This window comes from Argopecten irradians, chromosome 12 (genome assembly GCF_041381155.1).
Source record: "Argopecten irradians isolate NY chromosome 12, Ai_NY, whole genome shotgun sequence".
Taxonomy (NCBI): Eukaryota; Metazoa; Mollusca; class Bivalvia; order Pectinida; family Pectinidae; genus Argopecten; species Argopecten irradians.
In genome coordinates this window covers 23048764-23068013 of record NC_091145.1, presented here as the reverse complement: position 1 = coordinate 23068013, position 19250 = coordinate 23048764, and the positions used below count along the sequence as shown (strand labels likewise).

The window sequence follows — 19250 nt, the reverse complement described above, 5'->3', positions numbered from 1 at the left end:
GACGGTTTACAACATTAGCAACGTCACGAAGACGCTTGAAATCGCATGTCTTCCGTTCACCTAATCACCGACTGGTTAAAAAACAAAAAACATATAGCGCTTTGACGGTAAGCGAAAAGACGTGAACGGAAAGTTCCGCCCTTAATATGATTTTTTTTTATTGATAAACAGACTAATTTGGCAAAACTATTACTAAATAGCTTCAGATAAATTTTGAAGCGTCGCTTCAAAAAACAAAGATGGCGTCGAAAAAAGAAACGAGTGCGCATCTTTTTCGGGCGGTTAATATTTTGCACTGTCAAAAATACACTATCACCCGTTGCTAGGGGGTTGCTACGAACGTGTCTATTGTTTCCTATTGTTCTAATGTTACCCGCCGTGTGATAGTGTAAAATACCTAATATCTCTCGACCAATCAGAATGCAGGATTCTCACTTGAGATATAATAAATATAGTTATACCTCACTGTATGTAATATGGCCAATCTTTGCTGTAGATGTCTATAATTATACACGAATCTATGGTTTTTTTAATTTCTGAAATTGATTTGCTCTTTGATTTAATTCTATCTTTTGGTAATTTAAGGTACACGAAGTTGCCCGAACTTAATCCGAAGCCGACGGAAATGAAGGGTTATACGTACGTGCCACCCCATTCTCAGCGCCTCTCTCCTACAAAGGAGGTCGTGTTCCACGAGGACTTGCCACGCCCACCCAGACCTGATTTTCACTCGTATGATGCAGATGTAGAATTGTCCCACATGGCAGGACCTTCGCCTCTTCCTCCTCCTCTGCCACCGAGGCCAAACTTACCACAATATCAATCAAAACAATATTTTATATGAGTCTTCTCCCCTTATTAACTTTGTTGAGTCCGGACGTTTTGGCCAACGTCAGTATTTGACTGAAGATAGGAGGTGGCTTGTTTCATCAAATGCAATTTCATATGCGAAATTGCTGTCTGTCATACGTCGAAATGACCATGCATGCGCAAAAGACATTTATAAGTAACCTTTTGGAGAGCGGTTGAGCCATAGTGCATGGGAAGTTAGCTTGACCTTTCACTTCGTGGACATTATATGTTACGGAGGTATGATCAAAGTGACATCTTTTGTACCATAGGTCTCCTATATGTATAAAGTTGGCACACAGAGTCTAAAAGTGTACAATCGGAGGTAAAGACAGATGTATGAATGGTGTTTGGCAATAAATTTGGTAGATATCACGATTCAATCACATCCTAGATGTCCAACTGCCTTCCGTGCCACACAAGGATTCAATTAAGTAATATATTATTGAACTGACTGACCAAATCTATAGAAATATTCCTTTCGTTGTTGAGGTTTAAAGAATATGTTTACATGTTGTGAAGATGGCCAAATTATATCGTTTCGTTTGAAAATAACTGGCAAATATGTGTTAACAATTCCCTTACCCACATAGCGTATCTTTGTTGGTTAGTTTAAAACGATTAACATATTAATGACGAATTTTATCAAGGAAAACTATTTATTTGTAGTGGTTATCATGGAATTCAATTTCTGTATAGTATAGTTTATACTGTGTACTAGTTGTTCTTTTACGATTTCATTTTTAACTTTTATAATTTTATTTATATACTTTATCAGAAAACTTTTTATATGTATATAAAAAACTGTATAGTTCTGTATTTGAATAATTCATTGTAATCGGCCCTTGCGTGATACTGGTGTTACTTTCATGTTTTAATGAGTGCAACGTCATATTTGTCAGATAAAACGGCGTATTTGTGTTAAAAAATCGAAATTTATCCACAAGGGAGATAATTCGGTAAAATGCAAAGACAGAATACGTTTGTTACGGTTTAAGTCGTAAAGTTATTTACCCATATTCGTATAAATCTATGAGAATGTTTTATATTACTGCCAATCCCTGCTCTAAACGTTAGAATTATCTTATCACAACTGTTAATTATGGAAATTTTTTGAGATCACTATAATGTTTTATTGACTTATAAGAATCTGCAATAGTTACAGTTGAAAAGAAAGACATTTGTATAAACTACAACTGTCTGTTAATAGATAGATATGTACAAAAGATTGCATTAATATGGTTCTGTAGTGGGTTTTTTTTAAAGAACAAACTAGATATCAATGTATTGTATGAACGGCGAATTGTTTGTGATAATTGTACATCTTCGTCCATCTTTCGGCTTAAGCATTTGTGTCCATTCAATTTTCTTCATATATTGTGGATACACTTATCCTTCACTCCAATTAAGAATATAATGAATGAACATGAACTAAATGTCCGGATAGAACAACCTATATATAGCCAAGGCTAAAATCCTGTCAATAGTTCTATTCCACGTGGAGGCTCATATACAGTTTTTCTCTGGACGCACCAAATGATACGTCCTTTTTTTATCCACGCAATATAATTTAACCAAGTCGAAACAACAAGCAAGTTCTGCGTCATAGAATCATCTGTAAGGTAATGATCGAATTATATTATAATAAGCACTTGATTACTGTAATGTTTGCTACACCCGCAATTTTCCAATATCTACCGCTGTGCTTATTATGCATACAAATACGAGATGACCAAGCTGTTCTATTAAAGCATAGAGTATTACCTGTAACGATGATGTATTTATATATATATATATGAGAACGTGACTGGTATTGAGCTTGCTTCAATGTTCTTCAGATGCAGACAACTATATACTATTAACTTCTGGTCATGTCTCCGTTGGGGACATATTCCGATATGTTCATTATACATGTACATATGCCTTATTATTGTCAGGCCCATTTGTTTATATATCCTCATTTTAGAAATGAAAAATACAGTGTGTTGCGATTGCATAACGTGAACAATTAAAATCGTGTCTATATGCAAATATGATTAACGTTGTATTTTTGGAAGTGAAATATTCCAGTTATTTTATGAATAAAAAATGTGATTTTCTAAACCCAGAATATTTTGTTATAATACATTCAAATATCCTTGGTAGTAAGTCCGTTTGCCAGTGCGTTCGTAAGCAATTCTTGCTACTGCTTCAAATGGATCTTTCTCAAATTCTATGTATAGACTAGCATTTATCCCAAACTTTGCATTACTTTTCTTATAGATGCGAATGGAAAACAATCATGACCGACAATCGGTTAAAGGACCACTAACTTTCCGAAACAAAAATTTAGGTTTCTTAACAAACAAGATTTATTTCGATGACCAAAGATGGGGTTACAAAACCAAACAAATGCAAGCTTCACTATGGATCTATGTAAACAGTGAAGATTCATTTCGCCATTTCGCGCAGTGATAGTCAACCAACGCTGGGTAATTAGAACGACGGCGGGAAACATAAGACGACCCACGTTATGAAAGTTAACATTTAATCTATTTTAATCAAATTGCTCAGAATGTGATGATAAGTGTAGTATTAGCGTTAAGCTAATGGTTTTTGTGATTCTACATCGTACATAATAATTAATCTCATTTTATATTCCCATTTTAGGTCATCTGACCCGAAGGGTATATTTCGTCCGTCGTCGTCCGCCGTCCGCCGTGCGATAACTTTTCATATTTTGAACTTCTCAAGTTCTACCAGTGTGATTTACTTTTTTGTAGCTGAAACTGACATGAAATGATCCTGACATAATCATGACAAAGTGTTGTTATTTTTGGGTCGATCCGAAATCCCAGATGACCGCCACAGCCGCCATCTTGAAAACACATTTTGAACTTCTTCTCAAGTTCTACCAGTGCGATTTGGCTGAAACTTGCATGAAATTATCCTGACATGGTCCCGACAAAGTGTTGTTATTTTTCAAGTCGATCGGAATTAAGCCCTGCAGATAGGGCGTTAGAATTGTACCTACTGCCCCTAATGCATGATCGTAAAAGGCGACTAAATTTATGATCTTATTTTTTCTCTTCTTCCTAACTGACTTTAATCTTTCCTAATGCCTCCCTTGGCACCGCCTCACTTTTGGCCTTGAGTTGAGCGTTCGCCCCTGTGAGGAAGGCTCTGGGTTCTGTCCCCTGGCCGAGACACACCAAAGTCTATAAAAGTGGTAGTTTCTGCTCCTGCTTAGCCCGTTGTCAGTATAATGTGACCGGGTGAGGTGTGTTGCTTGGTGTCTTCGGCGGCATGCTTCAGTGATATAGCACTATAAAAAGGGCAAAAGTTCCACTCTGCAAGAAGACACAACATGAGTATACCGCAGTCTTCCAAAACACGCAACTCGGGTAGATCTGAAATCCAAGATGGCCACCACAGCCTCCATCTTGAAAACACATTTTGAATTCTTCTCAAGTTCTACTGGTGCGATTTGGCTGAAACTTGCATGAAACTATCCTGAGATGGTCCCGACAAAGTGTTGTTACATCCCTGGTTGTTCCCAAATCCAAGATTGCTACCATGACACTATACCTAATTAATTTCCTTTTATCATTCCAAGGTAGTCAGATGACCGTTAAGGCCATTGGGCCTCTTGTTAGCTCAACTGGGCCGATGAGCTTATGTCAAGTCGCGGCGTCCGTCGTCCTTCCATCCGTCAATATATCTTTGAATCGCTACCTGTCATAGAGTTCTGGATGGATTGTAGCCAAATTTGGCAAGAAACATCCTTGGGTGAAGGGGAACAGGATTTGTATGAATTTTGGCCGTGACCTCTGGCGGCAGGAGGGGCGGGGCCCAATAGAAGGAACAGAATTTGTATCAATTTTGGCTCGGACCCCCTGGAGCAGAAAGAGTGGGAATAGGGGAATTCAAGGTAAATATTTAAATTCCTTTAGAAAAATAACAATGAACATGTATTCAGAATATAACTTTGCATTATAAACCAAGTGAGCGATACAGGCCCTCTGGGCCTCTTGATGAAATTAAAGAGGCCCATGGGTCTTAACGGTCACCTGATATTTGATACAGATTAGACAACTGATGTCTTTTGTTCATGAAATAGGAACATAGATCTAATAGGTTTCCATACAAAGTTTCATTAGCTTGGTTCATATTAACTCACATTATCATGTAAAATGGTTCAATAATAATTATTGCAAAGGACAATAATTCCGTAATTAAGTTATAGTAGGATCATACTGATTTTTGAACTCGTCCGAGATCTTTCCAATTTTAGTCTACATAAAAAGAATCATTTAGCTCAGTTTATATTTACTCAAGTAATCGCGTTCACAATGTCCAATAATAATCATTCGTGCAAAGGGCAATAACTCCGTAAATTACCATCGAACAAGTTCATTTTCGAACTAATCCTAGATATTCCCAATGCTAGTCAACGTCAAAGTTTTACTAAGCTCTGTTCATATTTACTGAAGTTAATTTGTTACCAAGGTATTATAATTAATGCAATGGGCAATACCTCTGCTAGTTACAATCGATTTTTTTTTTCGAAATTGTTTGATATTTTTCAAATTTTAACTCAAGTTATCATGTTCACAATATCCAATAATAATAATTTGTGCAAAGGGCAATAACTCCGTATGTTAGATTCGCATCACGCTGATTTTTCAACTTGTCTGAGATCTTTTCAATGTTAGTCTACATACAAAGTTTCATTAAGCTCAGTTTATATTTACTCAAGTTATCCCGTTCACAAAGTCCAGTATTAATTATAAGTTCAAAGGGCAATAACTCCGTAAATTATCGTTTAATCAAGCTGATTTTCAAACTCGTCCGAGGTCTTTCCAATTTTAGTTTATGTCAACGTTTCAGTTAGCTCGGTGGATATTTACACAAGTTATCGTGTTCAAAATCCAAAATAATTTTTAGTGCAAAGGGTTTGTTTGTTTGTTTGTTTGTTTGATTAATTAACGTCCTATTAACAGCTATGGTCATGTAAGGACGGCCTCCCATGTATGCGGTGTGTTGCGTGTATGTTGTGCGAGGTGCGTGTTTTAGGAGTAATTTACAGTCGAATCAAGTCGATTTTCAAAGTCGTCCGAGATATTTCTAATGTAAGTCTACATATAAAGTTTCATTAAGCTCAGAGCATATTAACTCAAGTTATTTAAGGATGAATTCCTCTGAGAAGTCAAAATTTCCTTGTATTAAACTTTTTTCTCATATAGATTTTTGGAAATAAGAGTTCATGGCATAAAAGAAAATGGAAGAAAAAAACATATGTCAGTGTGCTCGTTTTTGAGCTATTGTCACTCCAAGATACCTAGTTGATGAAATATTGAATATTATGAGAACCTTTAACCATATACACAAGAGATTAAAGCCATAATTTCCTAATGAGGTGTTTGATCTATGGATGTTAGTAGAATTTATTTTCGAGTAGTCCTCTTTAAAAATATACCAGTTTTGATTTATAACACAATTTATTTCATACACCTATGAAGTTAAAAAAATAGTTATATCAATGCTTATAATTAATTTTTCAGACTACTTGATAACATAAAGTACGTTTAAACGTACGATTCTTTTGATATTCCAATGGATTATTTTTTTCTAAATACGCAACTTCGACGTCTGTATTGTGACGTCATGATTACGTCGTATTTTCGAGCCATTCTCAGATTTTTTCCTTTAACGTATATGAAGAAAAAAATTGCAAATCAGAGAGTTGGATTTATTATGAAAACAAATAAAAACTTATTATGGCGTTCACAAGAAAATTTTAACGGACGTCGCACGATGACGGACAAAACACTATCACAATAGGTCACCATGGCCTATGGTCAGGTGACCTAAAAAGCTGTATTTGGGAAGGGTTCTGACCTTTGAATTAGGATTTCGAAGATTTCTGCTACAGCTGTACAGCAAGTACAACTTTTTTGTTATCGTTTTTCTAACAAAATTCAAACGTGGTAGGATGTCTTCTCAATGAGGAGGGCTGGAGTTGGTTGCGAGTTCCTAGTTCCTAGCTCCGTTTAAATTAAACGGAACTAGGAACCAGACCCGAGTTCCGTTTAACACAAATACTGGCAAACGAGTGGAGTTCCGTTTATTAGGATTCCTACCTCTAATTGAATGTTTAATTACATATTATATAAAGGAATCAAAATTTAAGCTTCCTTGAATAATACAGCACAGAATTAATCTATAACACAGATTTCCTTCAATCCTAATAAACGGAACTCAGCTCGTTGGCCAGTATTTGTGTTAAACGGAACTCGTGTCTGGTTCTTAGTTATGTTGTTTCCGTTTATTCCGTTTATTAAACGGAACTAGAAACTCTCAACCAACTTCAGCCCTCCAAAATATACTTGAAAAAAAGTGAGCCTACAAAGCGCTTTTCTTTGCCCTGCAGGTAGAGCGTTAGTAGTGTACCTACTGCACCTATTGCATGATCGTAAAAGGCGACTTAATTTAGAATCTTATCTTTTCTCTTCTTCCTAACTGACTTTAATCCCTCCTTACGTCTCCTTTGACACTGCCTCACTTTTGACCTTGTGTGGAGCGCTCGCTCCTGTGAGGTAGGCTCTGGATTCTGTCCCCTAGCCGAGACACACCAACAAATAAAAGTGGTAGTTTCTGCTCCTGATTAGCGCTCAGCATACAGGGAGTAGGACGACTGGTTCGCCCGTTGTCAGTATTATGTGACCGGGTGGGGTGTGTTGCGGCATGTTTCAGTGATATAGCACTGCACAATAAAAAGGGCAACAGTTCCGCTATACAAGAAGACACAACACGAATGTATATCAGTCTCCCAAAACACACACCTCGCACACGAGTATACCGCAACCTTTCAAACACACATACCGCACTTAATATACGCAATACTCCACGTACATGGGAGGCCGTCCTTACATGACCTTGGCTGTTAATAGGACGTTAATTAATATAACAAACAAGGTGTCAGAGGCGGCATGTTTCAGTGATATATCACTATACTGTCAGAAAGACAACATGATTATACGCGTGATATATCACTATACCGTCAGAAAGACAACATGATTATATACACAGTGCACACCGCATACGTGGGAGGTCGTCCTTGCATGACCTTGGCTAAACGCATTTGCAGGGTATATTGTTTTGGGCTCCGTCCGTCCGTCCGAGATTCTTTTCCGGGCTATAACTCCAAAACCGTTCAACGCAGCTCCTTTCTGTATACATGATCAGATACGTTCCCTAGTTCTGCCCTGTGCTATTGCGGACCTGCCATTTTTAAAACATTTCCATTACCATGGAAACTTAGTAAAATAACCAAATAACTGTGTCCTTTTGTTTCCGCACTATAACTCCAAAATTGTTCAACACAGGCCCGGGGAATTTTCTGAATATATCAGACAAGTGTCCTTGTTGCAGACTTTCAATTTTTGGATATTTTTTCTGTTACCATGGAAACTCTGTCAAAAATACAAAATTACATACATATAAAGTTATACTTCAAAAATTGTCACTTTGACTTCGGTGTATTTAGTTTTTTTACCAACTGCGGGGTGCGGGGGATCATGGCACGCTTTGCGGCTCCGTGTTTATATTTTCAAGCAATTTCATGTGAAAACAGTCGATTACTTTAAACCACCAGATTAACCGGACACGTTCCTAAATGACATCACGTGACTGGTGATAGGACGTTAAACTAACTAAACAAACGTAAACTTTAGTAAAAGTCACTATAGTCTTTTCATATTGGTAGTCTTTAACCCGTTGCTGTTTTGTCCATAAACCATATACTTTTGTTAAATTCAGTGCATGGGAATGAATTGTCTGTGTAGAATATATGCTGCCTAAATTTAATACATTTTATAGATCTAGAAGCACCAGTGTGCAGTACAAACTATAAACCATGCGTAACTGGAGTCATGTTTACAAACGTCCATGTGCATGTCTTTACTTATGGTTTATGGGAAAGCCTTTTTTGTGTAAATATCACTAAATCTTGCATCAGTAAAATAAAAAATAAAATTCTGATTTATATGTTACGGGTCTTATCTGTGTAGTTTTTAGACTGGACCTTCTCATGTAAGATTGCTGATTACCACGAAAACCCTCCGACTTCATGTTGGTGTTTTTATAGACATTTATATTTGTGATTCCAGGTTCGGAATGATTTTAATAAATGAGCGGTTTGTATGTTACCAGTTGACACACGAAGATGTGCCGAATGCTACATTAATGATGATAACCCTGCAATTCTGACATATCATATACACCTGTGATACAGCGGACGTTTCTCACAGATAATTCTATTTATAGCACAGATGTAGCATGCATTCAAAACATCTTCTTTCACACTGTGATCATTTCAAATCTTCAAAAAAGATGATATGTCGAATTGGCAAGCCGTACATTGGTTCACAGTAGGGTGGAGGTAAGTCTTATCGTATAGACATCTGACAGAGGAACCGACCCAATATCGTAAACACTACTTCTCTAAAATCACTGACGTAAACCAAGCTGTAGATTCAGTAATGGTAGTATTTAAGTTATTGGGATATATAGAATCATATAACTGTAAGATAGTCTGAGGTACCAGCAGTCTATACTGTTGTTTTCATTCCTGTGGCTATGGCTTCGAATACAATTTTAAATGTATTAGAACGGAAGTGATTTTACAGATAACGATTTTATTACCACATGTCTGTGTTATTAAAATTGTAACCGAGTTCTGGATGATAAATACGACCTCGATGGTAGACACGCAGAATCAAAGACATTTCACACATGCTGCAAAGTTCCACTTCACATTAATTATTCGAGCAGGGTTTAGTTTACATTTTCTGAAGTCTAAACCATTATTTCGGTTTTAAATTGTGTACAAAGGTCCAGTATAGTTTACTTCTACTCTAGATAATCCTAATGTTTTAGGGAACTTTTTTGATATATCAACCGAAGTGATGTTTTTGAATCATATATTTTGAAACATAATATTATTCATTTATTATACAGGTCCTATTTAAACCGCACATTTGCACAATTGAAAGAGACTTATCAATGGGCTAATTAAATATAATCATGTTTCCGTCATTATCATCGCGTTGCCATATCAATATGTAACATAGAAAGTAATTGTAGGTTAGGGGTGTGTACAGGTACTCGTATGTGTTTCTGTGTATCAAAACTAAGACTTGAACAGACATACGCACGTCGATATGGAAATGGGTGTTTCTCGTTTAAGAAGGGCAGCCCTATTCTGACATTCGATAGGTAGGTGTTACATACAAATTATAAACATAATGACTATCGTCCATCTATTTTTATCGGGATATATACATCTCCGGAATAAAACGAAATGGCTTTATTTTAATGCCGACCAAATCAGCGCACATCCGTTAGTAATCCTTGGAATATTAAAAACGATTCTGATAAAAATAGCAGCAAGATATTTGTTCGTGAGAAAAGGCACTATATATACATGTACAACACCTATATATATATTTGTCAATGACTCATAACATGTATCTCCTGCGCCGCCGAGAGCCCCCTCCCTTATCTCCCCCTCCCCGGGGGGCACACACTCTAGTCAGAGAAGTTTTAAGATTTGATAGTTTGTGTTTGATTAAATCCGAAGTATAAATATGAGAGGTTTTGGTGGAGTTCCCCGTAGAGTGTGTTAAGTAAACAGTGAGGATAGATCGCCGTAAACACGGTTACTGCTGCTGGGGATACTTGTGTAATATCATCCTCAACACGCTCCGGCCTTATCTCCTAAACCCCTGAACGGAAATATCCCCTGTTTACAGCTCTCAGTTGTACAACACTGGCCGAACTGTCCGGACTCGGATTTGACGGAGAGGTTCCGTCTGTTAAAATGTCCAGTTAAACTTATGTGTCGTCCTAGGGAGTGCGAGGTGCTCGGATATGGATATCTTTATTTCGATTTCGATGTAATGGAGTGTTTATAGAGTGGTCTATTCCTGATAAGAGCGGGCACCTGTTTGTGTTTTGCTGTGGACTAATTACTCAAGTGATTTACACTGTGGTACAGTATGGATAGGAAGCCCCCTCGACCGCGGACTCTCGCTCTCACGCCCGTCTCTGCTGGCAAAAAACAAGTAAAAGTTTCACGCCAGAGAAAAGCAGCGTCTTGGGTGTCCAAGAATGAGAAACAACACGACCTTCGATACCTCGCCAATGATATCAAAAGTATTATTCAAGGAATTTCATTCGAGAAGTCTACTGACCAAAATTCTGGGACCAAGGACGCAATTTTGAGGCGGGCGGCGTACATAGGCGTCCGACGGAGTGCTACGTCTGATGACAGTCGGCGTTTGTCGTCGCGTCGTAGTGATGTCGTGTCATCATTTTACCGCGAGCGACAAGATCGCGATCACCTCACGCGCGAATCCATGCACATCGCAAGACGTGCTGCACTCCAAGATGTATATAACGAAGAACGCGGAGAACTGGCAAAGGGTTCGAATCTCAAGAGAATTTCATGTCCATGGGATATGTATTACGAACAGGACCGGGACGAGAGTCGCTCGCTCCAGATGATGGCGAAAGAGCTTCGTCATGTTCAGGATGTTCGTGAAAAGGAGGTCCGCGACCTTCTGGCGTTGAATACCAAACTCCAGGATGATCTGTTCGAGTCGGACCAAGAGGTATGTGCCCTACAGGAGACTAACGCCGGACTAGAGGGCCGACTGGACGATATGCTTCAGGTTTACGAACGGATCAAGGCCAACCTCAAACGGTGTCTGGCCAAGGTGAAAGACCTGGAGAAACTCGGCAAGCTCTCGGGCAACTACAGTGATGACGAGATAATACTAAGGTACGTACGTCAACTTGTTTATTCTGATAAGGACGTCTTAGAAGACATTCAGTACCCTTTAATGTGATGCATGTAACACGAAATTTGTTAAACGAGCTAATAATTTGTTGGTATGCCAAGAGTAAATACAGTTATTTAGCTAGTTAACAAATGACATATTTTGTAACCACGAACGAAGGAATTTTATTGTTGCTAAAGTAACACTACCGACATATAGCCGAATCTTGCCTATGTATATAAAACTAAACTGAATGTTTGTCAGTGTTTCAATTAATATGATACTGTACTAGTTATGTGATGAATAGAATATCATACTTGTGCCTACGTTATATATATTTCATTAAATTAGTTTCTATAGGCTCTTTGTATATCATATTATTGAACTCATTTATTTCATATAACATAGACACTCACGTTATTTACACTATACTTTCAAGTAAGCTTGGCATGCACCCATAAAAATAGTTACATCTTCGTCATCAAGATATCATATTCCAACACGTTGTTGTCTTGATGAAATTAGGTGAAGCGCGATTCCTTTCGTCATGTTCACAGCATGGACTGTCATATCCAAACTGAAGGCTTTCTGTGCGACAACAGTTGAAACATGTAGCTTGGTCCTTTGATGTGCATCATTATAATCAATTAATGGTATACTGCAATTGATTGTATGGTTCTGAATGTTGACGTTGTTTAGTATATATCAGATGACATTGTCAGGCTTGTGATTGATCAGTCTCTCTCATGAAATGCCTTCAGTTTTACTGTGACATAGCCCAGGGGTAGATATTAAGACAGTGATAGTAGCCCCTGGAATACCGACGAATGCGACGATGCGTCTCCCCGTTCTAAATATTACTTAATAAATAAAATAGAAGTATCAATAAAGACAAGTCCATGATAATAGACTTTATAACCATGTTTTGTTACACATGTATATCACATCGATTTTTAGCACATAATAATTGATTTTTTAAAGAACCTATAACATACACCTTTTTCTGTTTAGGAACGGGAAGGGAGACAAGTCCGAAGTGTCCAGTGTATCGTCTGGGTTTAACACCTTGTCCGAGTCCGAGAATGTATCCCTGGGTCCTGGATACGAGGGTAGGTACCAACAACTGGATCTTAATTATCGATATCGCTTTCACAGCAGCCACGAAGAAAGTTAATACTTGTAATATTTTTGTATACTAAAACTTCTTACTATTATTAATATATTCGACCACGTTTGTTATGCTAAACAATTTGATACCATTAATTTATTTTTCTCGAGATAAGTAAACACTCTGAATCTATAATGTAGGTACATTATATGTATACATTGTGTATTTTCCTGGTCGGTAATTTACGTCTGGAAAGTTGTCAGACCAAGTTATTTTTGTTCATTTCCCAATAACGTATCGTTGACGTCTGTAAAATTTATGTCCTTTTTTATCGCGAAATAAAAATAAATGTACATATACTCTAGACTTTTCTAGATACTTATCTATAGAGAAAACACATCCTTCTGGAAAAAACCATGTGTTACGTATCTTACTGACAACTCGTACATTTTAATGAGGATTTCATTGGGCTTGTGTCATTGTGTTCTTAATAAATGTCGCAATAAATGTAACATTTCCTCTGGTTATATAATTATCAGTACACAAAGAAAATAATTGTAAACGTTTCCGCAGGTGACGGAGAAGGTTCCATCTGCGCGGATATAAGCCGTCAACTTGATGATGCAATTAATGGGACTTCGCCACTTCCGGGACTATCAGTGGCAGCTGCATCCGGGCCTGAGCGCCCTCCCGTCCCTCCGAGTACACCACGCTCCGTAACACCCAGCGCCGACCAGTCAGCGGATAAACAGTTTATAGGCAGACTCCAGGCTGATGTTAACTCACTATCAGAGATAAACTCCGAGCAATCTAAGGTAGAATACTCTATTTATTAGAATAGTTAATGAAAGTGCAAAACTAGAATAAGTAAAACTAAAAAAAAAACGCACAAATTCGAGGTTACACAATAATTCAAGGTAGATAATAGTAAAGGAAGGTTATCACCTAGGGCCATTCTACGGACACTCGGTGCTATACAAAATAATTTGCATGAAGATGACTTAGGGTCAGCTGTATGCTACTTGCTCTGGGCTTTTGGTAATTGGGAGCTCAAAGGATGAAAATTAATATTTTCATTGTATAGATTGATTAAACATCATAATGGAACTAATATTTTTTGCAGTTTTTGCCTGCAAATCTGGTCACAGTGACCTAGTTAAGCATTTGTTTTATTTTAGCATTAAAAGCTTATAAGTAATACTTTTGCTGAAAATTTTTCAACGGTTTGATAGCTTGAGATTTATGTTTAGAACTGTTTGTTGATCTTGACATGACCTACTTATGATAATTAAATCCTAGAGCCACATTTTCTGGGTAACGTGCATAAATTATGTCATATTGAATGACTGGCATCATCTGATCACTAAGCTTCTGCTAGTGTTTCCATGTTTCAAACAAGTTTTTAGAATTGTACCTGCTGCCCCTATTGCATGATCGTAAAAGGCGACTAAATTTAGGATCTTATCTTTTCTCTTCTTCCTAACTGACTTTAATCTTTCCTAATGCCTCCCTTGGCACCGTCTCACTTTTGGCCTTGGGTCGAGCGTTCGCCCCTGTGAGGAAGGCTCTGGGTTCTGTCCCCTGGCCGAGACACACCAAAGTCTATAAAAGTGGTAGTTTTCTGCTCCTGCTTAACGCTCAGCATACAGGGAGTGGAACGACTGGTTCGCCCGTTGTCAGTATAATGTGACCGGGTGGGGTGTGTTGCTTGGTGTTTTCGGCGGCATGCTTCAGTGATATAGCACTATAAAAGGGCAAAAGTTCCACTATACAAGAAGACACAACATGAATATACCGCAGTCTCTCAAAACACGCACCTCGCACAACATTCACGCAACACACCGCATGCATGGGAGGCCGTCCTGACATGACCATAGCTGTTAATAGGACGTTAATTAGTCAAACAAACAAACAAACAAAGAGATGATATCTGCAATACATACACTGAAAGCAGGATTTGTCTGCTGTCCCACTGCATGCTATCGTAAAAGGCGACTAAATTTTCGGTCTTAATCTCGTGGCTACCTAAATTTTTCAACCATTTCATAGGTTAAGAATTATGTTAAGAGCATTTATTGGATTTTGTCATAATCGTAGGGTGACATGAGCTGGATGTTTGTTTGTTTGTTTGATTATTTTAATGCCCTATTAACAGCCAGGGTCATGTAATGCATGCTTTGTGTAGCGTGTATGAAGTGCGAGGTGCGTGTTTTGGGGACTGTGGTATGTTCGTGTTGTGTCTTCTTGTATAGTGGAATTGTTGCCCATTTTATAGTGCTATATCACTGATGCATGCCGCCGAAGACACCAGGCAACACACCTCACCCGGTCACATTATACTGACAACGGGCGAACCAGTCGTCCCACTTCCTGTATGCTGAGCCTCAATCAGGAGCAGACACTACCACTTTTATAGACTTTGATGTGTCCCGGCCAGGGGACAGAACCCAGAGCCTTCCTCACATGGACGAAAGCTCAACTCAAGGCCAAAAGTGAGGCGGGGCCAAGGGAGGCATTAGGAATAATAAATTCAGTTAGGAAGAAGAGAAAAGATAAGATCCTTAATTTAGTCGCCTTTTATGATCATGCAATAGGGGCAGCGGAACTGGATGACGGGGATAAATTAGGTCATATTCAATGAATGTATCGTTTGTCAACTAATTTAGGTATCTTCTGTGTTTTCCATGTTTAAAACAAGTGGTTGAGCTACACTGCTGACAAATGATATGTTTTCTCGATCAAAAACACGAGCAGACGAATTCGTATTTTTTTTCTTCAGTTACAAAGGTTACTTACTTAACATCATTGACACGACTGAAAAAGTTCGAGCTTCTTATTTTACTTCAAGAAAAATATATTAAAAATAATTAACTGCGTCCCGAAAAAACGCATGGCACTATGTCCTATATGGAATGAAGTACTGATTGTGCATCCACTTTAATTGAGTAAAGTAACATCAATTATTATTATTCAAATAGTTAGCATCGTTTATGCTCTGTCGGCGATGGAGCATCTTTAAGTTTGTTTTATGAGATAATTTTAAGCAACACTTACTTTGAAAGTATGATATTAGAAGGATTTGTGCTGCTCTCCTGTTGCATTCAATCATAAAAGGCGACTAAATACGTAACCTTTATCTCGTGGCTCTTGTAAACAATATATGTAGACTATTTAACATATTTTGAAAATAACTGGTTAGGAGTGACAGAAAAGTCTTCCCGAGAAAAAAACCTTATTTATGATGTTTGAAACAGAAATATAATATACACTATGTAGTTTAGTCTAAAATATAAGTAGCCACTAGAATTGAGATCACAGATTTAGTCGCCTTTTACGATAACATACCATGGGGTAGCAAACACATTTCTAACATCCTACATGCTATGTAGGTGTTGCTTAAGATTATCGCATAAAACAAACTTAAATAACTTGTTTATCGTATATATACATATTTATGGGATAAATGAACATTCAATTTCATTCCTTTGATTAACTTTGACTTCATTTGCTGTCTTCTTCATGGACACGCTTCTTTTGAAATATCGATAGGAAATCGAGAGGTTGCGTGCGGACCTCATGACATGCCGAAAGCACATGATGACGTCACAGTTCCAGTTAGAGGCTGTGGAGATCGAGTGTGGACGATTGTTGTCGATGGAGGACCAGCTGATCTCGGTCATCACACTATTGAAGAGGGCAAGGGAACAGGTAAACACTTCGATGAATCAGTGATAGGTTACAATAATTTAATTACAAATTAAGAATGTAGTCTCATGGTAAGGGAGACAGATCATGATTTTTTCATACAGACGCTTGAGCTATGACAGTGCCCCAAGCTCTTCAAGCATATGAATGACCGCGATTTGATTAAAAACCCCTTTTCTGAAGTTTGAATTTATGAATAAATTATTTTATTATTTTTAAAAATAACAACACAAATAATCCTATCAGTCTTAAATTGCAATTTTATGGTAAATATATATTGATTAAACATTGTTAATTATTTTAAAACTAAAACTATTGACATCTAGGCTATATTGTAACAGAAAATTCTGTAGTGAATGTATAAAAAGTATATATTATAGGGGAGATAACTCTATTGTGAATCCCATCTTTTTCAATGAAAAATGAAGGTTTTTTGGTTCTAAAAATGCTCTATCTTGACAAATTGTGGTTCCATTTTCTTGAAAATTGACTGATTAAAAGCAACTTTGTCACTTTTTAGTCTGTTAATTTTCTATAAAAATTGAACTTCACAATTTTGATTTATTTTCATTTTGGTGAGAATGTTTTAGGTGATTTACTTGCGTCTTTTTTACCTAATTTCCTCCAAAAATGATCACTAGAAATTAATTATGACGAGAAGTAAAGCATTTTTTTTAAAAAAGGACTGATATATATCACGTCAATTAAACAATATATATATCGTGGAACATTTTGTTAATTAATTTCATTTACTGGGCGGATTTAGTACAGACTAATGCTGTTTTTTTCATGTGCAGAATCTACTCAAAAATGGCAAATTTGAATATTTATTTAGAAAAAATAGATGGTTCAATTTCTTCGAAACTTTGACAGAAGATGCATAACAACATATTTACTTCATAAATCAAATATGAAAAATATTGAACGACAGGAAAATTTTGGGGGATGTGAGACTACCACCTTAATGGAGTTTTTAATGTGATTGTGAAACGGGCACGTTCAACTAGCATATTATATCTATCAAAATTCTGCTTAAATGTTTGCCAATCATTTTTTCTTGAATGAGCATAAATATGGGAGTAAAGATAAAAATCCAGTTTTAATACGTTTTCAGTGAACCATATTAACTGCAGCAAATTCTATAAATAGATTCATGTACTGTATACGTGCTGTATCCGACTTTTTCTTGTTTCGTTGCCAGCACGTGCACCGCCAGTTGCTAGGCGACATCATGATGGGGGCTATAGCTGCTGCCGTGGCTCTGGAGGATGACGTGTCACCGGGTACGTAGAACCCTATAGAGGGTATATGTGATACAATACCGATTATTGTTTGTTTGTTTGATTAATTAACGTCATATTTACAGCCATGGTCATGCAAGAACGGCCTCCCATGTATTCGGTGAAATCTAAAACTTCTAGAGTATTCATGTAGATTTGTTTGTTTGAAAAATCATGTTGTTTAATCACTTAGTAATAAAGAAGAAACAACAAAACATCTATGGCCAGAATTCATTAACTATGACTGATGATAAGATATTCAACACATTGTGTGAGGAAATAAGGTATCGCTTTTATTTGCTTTTTAACTTTTACAATTGTATGTTTAACTAATTTCATTTCAAGTTGACTTTTATTTTATATAAACCACACGCACATGTAATATAATCAAATATCTTTCTTTCAGGATTGTGTGCCGAATCTTTCTTACGAGAGTTGCAGGAACAGCTGTCTCTACATCCGGTTCTCATGTCTGTGGAACTCCTAGAGGGCGCTGTTGCATCACGTGTCACACTCTCAAACGTAGAGAAGGTGTCCCGACAGAACAAAAGTTTATTGGAGGATCTGAAGTTCATTGACGACGAAGATTGTGGACAGTTGAGTGACAACGATTCATTTCACAGTCTGGGAAAGCATCTCAATGACGCTGATGATAAAGGACACAATGACTCCACGTGACTCGACGGCAGCCATCGTAATGACGTCACTTAACAATGCAATATACATCCCCGTATATACCTCAATAATCAGGGCAGTCTATATATAATCTAGTGACGAAGACAGCAATGTTACCATACTCATTCCCTTTTATACGTATTCTGTCTACCTCTATTTATAAGATTCGGATCTATTTTGTTTTGTAGGCGATTTTACATGTTTTTCTCAGTTTTTTTATAAGTTATTTTGAAACACATACATATCTGACTTCAAATAAACACGTTGACATACTATATACTGTACATGTATAAGATTCACTTTCAGTTCATATTATTTATTTCTCACTTCCTTATTCAGTCAAACGAACCACAGAAAGTCGCATACATAATTATAACACTAACCTGCACGAAAGGACATTTGTTATCCTAACGTTATATATCTACAATGTATATCTAACCTTAATATACAACTATATACTATATACACTATATATTATATGAGAAATTGTCTAAATTGAAATAATAATATCCATATTTATACACATGCAATTTATCAGTAATTTAGATAGTATGTTATTCTAGTATTATAAACGTAAACAACAGATATGTTACTCTAATGTAGAAACAGGGTTCATAGTACTATGAACCAAGTATTAAGCCTAATACTATATGTATACATCAAACCATGTATTTACGCTGCAACCAGCATTGGCATTATTTGGCGGAATACACTTACCAGATAATTTTTTGCTGTATGTCGCACTGTCTGGAAATAGCTCTATTTTGGCACGTGCGCCGTTTCCATCGTCCACCTATTGGTCGATCCGTT

General features: G+C 37.1%; 2 protein-coding genes across 3 annotated transcripts in view; both read left to right on the top strand.

Annotated features, from left to right (window-relative positions):
• Window positions 1-2952, top strand: part of LOC138336313 (uncharacterized) — a 71115-nt gene extending 68163 nt beyond the window's left edge. For both annotated transcript variants that reach the window (XM_069285749.1, XM_069285748.1), the window contains exon 8: window positions 586-2952. In XM_069285749.1, the coding sequence (XP_069141850.1) occupies window positions 586-844 (259 nt within the window). In that variant the 3' untranslated portion in view covers window positions 845-2952. The remainder of the gene's footprint in view (window positions 1-585) is intronic.
• A 7172-nt stretch (window positions 2953-10124) lies between these two features.
• LOC138336309 (uncharacterized) lies at window positions 10125-19164 on the top strand. Its single transcript, XM_069285746.1, has 6 exons — window positions 10125-11674; window positions 12684-12781; window positions 13354-13595; window positions 16330-16488; window positions 17687-17768; window positions 18172-19164. Exons 1-6 carry the CDS (start codon window positions 10890-10892, stop codon window positions 18441-18443), a joined length of 1638 nt encoding a protein of 545 aa, XP_069141847.1. The 5' UTR covers window positions 10125-10889; the 3' UTR covers window positions 18444-19164.
• Window positions 19165-19250: the final 86 nt, after the last annotated feature.

Excerpts from the sequence above, each read along its gene's own strand:
- LOC138336309 (XM_069285746.1), top strand. The coding sequence starts at position 10,890 with ATGGATAGGAAGCCCCCTCGACCGCGGACTCTCGCTCTCACGCCCGTC. Across the intron at positions 11,675-12,683 it reads GATGACGAGATAATACTAAG|GAACGGGAAGGGAGACAAGT; the intron begins GTACGTACGTCA and ends TTTTCTGTTTAG. Across the intron at positions 12,782-13,353 it reads CCTGGGTCCTGGATACGAGG|GTGACGGAGAAGGTTCCATC; the intron begins GTAGGTACCAAC and ends ACGTTTCCGCAG.